The sequence below is a fragment of the Mus pahari genome, chromosome 6 (assembly GCF_900095145.1).
Source record: "Mus pahari chromosome 6, PAHARI_EIJ_v1.1, whole genome shotgun sequence".
NCBI lineage: Eukaryota > Metazoa > Chordata > Mammalia > Rodentia > Muridae > Mus > Mus pahari.
The window spans coordinates 106,134,615-106,140,018 of record NC_034595.1 but is presented as its reverse complement, the minus strand read 5'-3'; the positions used below and the strand labels follow the sequence as shown (position 1 = coordinate 106,140,018).

The window sequence follows — 5,404 nt, the reverse complement described above, 5'->3', positions numbered from 1 at the left end:
TCTACAGAGTGAGTTCCAGGACAGTCAGGGCTATACAGAGAAACCCTGTCTCGAAAATAAATAAATAAATAAATAATAAAAGGGTTAGGGGGACAAACAACTGGGAGTTATGGGGGACAGATGGACAGACACAGACATGCAGAGACAGAGACACACAGAGAAAAATCACAACCACCAGGTCTCATCTCCACCTGGTGAACTGCTTCACCGGTTGCCTATCTGACCCATAAACATCAGAAAATACATTGGTTTCCCTACCTGTGGGTCCTACATCTGCAGATTCAAACAATCACAGATAAAACAAAAACAACAACAACAACAAAACACTTTTAAAAAAAAACACTGTACTAAATATAAAGACTTGCCCTTGTAATTGCTCCCTAAGCAATGTAGAATTAGCAGCTGCTTCCATAAAGCCACTTAGAAATGTAGGATCCATGAAGTAACAACTGTTTTATGTAAAAATGACTTGAGTATCTGCAGACTGGTAAACTGGGGGGCCCCAAAGGTGGGGAAAGACTTAGGAAGTATCTGAATAGAGCAGCAAGATCTTGGAAATGAAGAACACTGTATACATGTCAACCTAGTATTCAATTCCTGCCAGCTTTAGGAATAAAATAGTGCTCTGCGTGGCTCACACTGGGCTAAAGGAAGGAATGAATGGTGTGGTCCCCCCTGAGGGGCATCCCCAGGCTCCTTTGTGCCAGCTCAGCTGGGCAGCAATATCTGCATAGACTGTCCTCAGAGGACAATATGACAGCTCACTGTGTCAAGCTGACCTGCCCAGAGCCAGTCTGCCTCCCTAACAGATCTTACCCATTGTGACAACGTCCCTGCCATTTAAGCCCCAGAACACCCACCCTGCAGTGGAGCAGGAATGGAAGGGAACTCCTTGAAGTCCATGGGACATGATTACTTGCCAGTCAGCCTGGTGATCTGGCTGCCACCTCAGGTGAGTCTGGTCAAATACATCCCAGTTCCTTTATAGCTCAACATGAAAATTAATCACTCCAGACTTGCTAAGACTTGAGCCCACCTTGCTCACACCTACTTCAGAAAAGCAAGGCGCTTTGCCAAGCCTTCATGCAGCCAATTGAACAGCACCCAGAGGATGGAGCATCCCTCTTCAATGGCCCAGTCTTCAAGTCTTTTCTTAGACACACCCAAGGACAGCACACACAAAAAGCCGTTCTGGAACAAGAGGGGAGCAGGAGCCCTGACAAGATCGGGAATCTAATGGGCTCTTCGAGAACGAATTCCCCAAAAGGGTTCAAGCCCTCAGCTTCTGCCCCTGGGTAAGATACATGGAAGTGTCAACTTTACAAACCATTCACTATCACATAAACAGGACCCCACTTGGGGACAGCCATAACCTGCCTCAACCCAGCCCACACTCAACATCCCCTTGTCTGAGCTTTGTAGGTATGAGTAGAGATAGCTGTTGTTGAGGGGTGGGATTGGGGATCCTCCAAAATTCATAAAAGCTTGATTGGAGGTTAGAAAGATGGTTCAGTTGGTAAGTACCTTCTGTTTGTTTGTTTGTTTGTTTGTCAAGACAGGGTTTCTCTGTATAGCTCTGGCTGTCCTGGAACTTACTTTGTAGACCAGGCTGGCTTCGAACTCAGAAATCCGCCTGCCTCTGCCTCCCGACTGCTGGGATTAAAGGCGTACCCACCACGCTCAGCGGTAAATACCTTCTATGCAAACATTACCAATGTAAAAGGTTATATGCATTCATAACCCAAGTACTGGTGGCTGGACGAACTGGTGGATCCCGAGCCCCTTGGCTAGACACCCTAGCCAAGTCAATGAGCTCTAGGTTCAGTGATTCTCTCAAAAAACAAGGTGGGAAGTGTCAAGAAAAACTTGACCTGGCCTCTGTGCACATGGGTGCCTCTGTGCACAAACCCTATGAGCATGTAGATACACTACACGAACAATAAATACGCACATTCTTCGTTTCTGCTTTTGTTTTTTGAGACAGAATCTCTTTACATAGCACTGGCTGTTCTGGAATTCCATATGTAGACCAGGCTGGCCTGGAACTCAGACATCTACCCCACAAGTGCTGGGATTAAAGGTGTATAAGCCACCACTCCTAGCTCAGCACAAATGGTTTTTTGGGTTTTTTTTTTTTTTTTTTTTTTTTAAATAATTTGGAGGAGCCTGTTGGGCTCTGAACTAGGCTCTGCCTTTTGTTCTGACAGCTGCTTAATCAAGCTAACTTTGTGCTTAACTAGCAAGAAGGCTCAGCAAAGAAGGGTTCCTGCTGCCAAACCTGAGGACCTGAGTTCAATCCCTAGGACTCACGTGATAGAAGCTAAGAATAGATTTCAAGAAGTTGTCTTCTGGAGGCAGAGGCAGGCGGATTTCTGAGTTCGAGGCTAGCCTGGTCTACAAAGTGAGTTCCAGGACAGCCAGAGCTATACAGAGAAACCCTGTCTCGAAAAACCAAAAAAAAAAAAAAAAAAAAGTTGTCTTCTGACCTCCACATGCATATGTGCCATGCACACATATATGTAAATATTTATAATTTAAAATATAGAAACAAAAGCCCAGAGCCACATCCAGGCACTCTCTTAGCCTAAGTCGGTGGGCCTTACATCTGGCTAAGTCTTAAGTGATGGGACACTCACTTCGGGTCAAATGCCTTCTGGCACAACGGGCAGCTCAGCAACACAGGTGGACCCTGCACAGGCACACACTCCTGGGTGCTGGGAGTTCGACCAGAATCTAGTGCAGGGCATCCTTTCAGGGATGGAGAAGGTGATTCCAGGGAGCCTTCAGGTCCACGGAACAGGTGGTAGGAGCTTCCAGAGCCACGAAGGGCAGGTGGAAAAGGCGTCCAGGAGAAAGTCTTGGATCCCACAGTAAAGACCTCAGGAGGCACAGTGGACTCTGGGTCAGGTAGAGACTCCTGAAAAGCAGGTCCCCATAAGGTCACAGCCACCAACACCATGACCTCCCCCAGGGCCTGAGAACCCTCTCCCAGGTCATCCCTCTTTAGTGCTTCTGGACACACCTGGCTGTGAAAAGCGGGCAGCGGTGATAAGGGCTGACTGTTCGGGGTCCAATCCGCGGTCCCGCTCAAAGTGCTGCACAGCAGAGCAGCCCACGGCTCACTCTTACTTCCCTCCGAGAGAAACCAGGGGCGGCAGTTAGGGGGCCTGGGAAGCAATAGAAGGGTCAGCCGGGGCATCCATGGTAGAGATATCATGAAGGGTTGATTCTACAGTGAGGGGTACCAGGACTCTGGGTGGGGAGCAGGTCCACAGTGGGGTAATGGAGGAGGGAGTCCATAGTAAGAGAACAGGAATGAGCCTCACGTAGAAGGGTAAATGGTCTCTAGGAGGAAACGGAGCCTGGGGCTGCGAAAGAAGAGGGTAAATGGGTGACGTGAAGAGGGGTGGCGGAGGTGGTGGTGGTGGGGAACAGCAGCGTTGGGGCGGAAGAAGCGACTGCGCCCCGAGAGAGGCGGAGCGTGGCTGGTAGCGGGATGCACATGTGCGAGGAGCCCCGCAGCTAGGCGGGAACATCGAGGCGTCCCCATCGCCTTCCCGGTGTCCCAGCGCCTTCCAAAGCCCCCAGAACCCCACCCTTCCGCTCTGTCCTGCCTCACCCGCCTCCCGCGGGCGGCCTGCGGCGGCTCAGCCTCCCCCGCAGTCTCCGCTCCTCCTCCATCCTTCTCCAAACAGCGTCCGGCGGAAGTGAGACTTACAACCCGGCCCGCCCTCCCACCGGGATCCGCTCTGGCGGCTTCCAGACCCCCCCCCTCCACTCTGCCAAGTTCCAGCTCCCCTTTGTGGAGCTGGGAATCTAAGGCGCCGAGATCCCAATCGTTGGGAACGCGAGGCTGCCGCCCAGAGAGAGAGGCGGGACAGAGAGGTGGCGCTGCCCTCCAGTTTGCAGGGGTGCGAGATTGGGCCCACCCGACCCTGTGCAGAGCCTAGAGCCTGGGCTCCCTTCGGTCAACACGCGCAGAGAGAGCTGTCAGGCTTGCCCTGCCGGTGGCATCTCCCAGCGGTACTAGACAATGCCTTGCCTCAGTTTCCAGTTCTGTAGTCTTTTTCAGGAGGGTCCCATAGACAGGACCAAATCCCCAGGTCCAGTTTTGCCAGCTTCTTCTTCTTATAGGAGGAACTGGGTTTCTCTACCAAAAAAAAAAAAAAAAAAAAAAAAACAAAAAAAAAACCGCAAAGCCCAGGGGACGAAAGCTCAGAGTGAAAGGCTTCCTACCTAACCATTATCCCGCCCTGCAATCCTGCAGCCCATCACTTGGTGGCAGCAAAAGTCCAGGCACATTGATGTACGCATTGGGATTCGCTAGTAGCTTTCTACTTCATAGCCCCCAGGGGTCAGGGCCGTTACAAAAGCCTGTCCTGCAACTGACTCCCAGACCCTTTAACTGGGTCTTCCTCCAGTCAGAACTTTGCCTCCCATCCTTAGGTGAGATCACACCACCACCACCACCACCACCACCACAGTGTGTACTTCCAGGTTCCACATTCTGGAAGTTGTGTCTGGGGATGGTTTCTGCACTGAAGTTGTCTTCTGTCTCTGCAGATTCGAAGAGGAAGAACAAGTTTAATCTCCAAGAGCGCATGTATTTATGCCATATGTGTCTGGTGTCCACAGAGGTTGGAAAAAGGTCTTGGATCCCCTAGAACTGTGGTTACAGACAGTTGTGAGCTACCACGTGGGTGCCAGGAAACAAACCCGAACCCTTTGCAAGGGCAGCTCTTAACCATGAAATCATCTCTCCAGCCCCAATCCAACCAATTTTAGAACCAGAGGAGGTAGAAATAGGGTAACAAGCAGCCCCCACAAATCATCGTGTCCTAGTTGTCTGCGAAGCATTACCACCAAGAAAGGCTTTAAAAGTTTAATTTGAGCGACGCTGGCACAGACCTTTCATCCCAGTGCCCAGGAGGCAGAGGCAGGAATATCTCTATGAGTTTGGTTTATGGAGTGAGTTCCAGGAAAGCAGGGCTCTGAAGAAAGATCCTGTCTCAAACAAAACAAAACAAAAAGTTGAATTTGGGCTGGGGAGGTGACTCTGTGGGCAAAGTGTCTATGCAAGCATAAGGGCCTGAGGTCAGTTCTCAGAACTGACATGAAACCATGCAGGACAGCACAAGTCTGGACTCCTGGTGCGCTTTGAGAGGAGAGGCAGAAACAGGAGGCTCCCCTCCCCTGAAGCTTTTGGACAGCGAGCCTTGTGGACACAGTGCCTTCACAAGGTAGAAAACAAGGTTGTCCCCTGACCTCCACCATGGTGTGTGTGCCCACCCTCACACCACACAGGAAGGGATTTTTAAAAAAAATACTTATTTATGTATGAAAGTAATCTATCTGCATGTACACCTGCATGCCAGAAGAGGGCATCAGATCCCAGTATAGATGG

At 50.4% G+C, this 5,404-nt stretch overlaps 1 protein-coding gene across 1 annotated transcript in view; it reads right to left on the bottom strand.

Moving 5' to 3' along the window:
* The window catches only part of Faap20 (FA core complex associated protein 20), a 7,379-nt gene extending 3,669 nt beyond the window's left edge, over positions 1 to 3,710 (bottom strand). Inside the window, exons 1-3 of the mRNA XM_021200750.1 lie at positions 3,620 to 3,710; positions 3,023 to 3,167; positions 2,637 to 2,917 (exon numbers count right to left, since the gene is read on the bottom strand). Of these exons, the coding sequence (XP_021056409.1) occupies positions 2,637 to 2,917; positions 3,023 to 3,167; positions 3,620 to 3,681 (488 nt within the window). The 5' untranslated portion in view covers positions 3,682 to 3,710. The remainder of the gene's footprint in view (positions 1 to 2,636; positions 2,918 to 3,022; positions 3,168 to 3,619) is intronic.
* Positions 3,711 to 5,404: the final 1,694 nt, after the last annotated feature.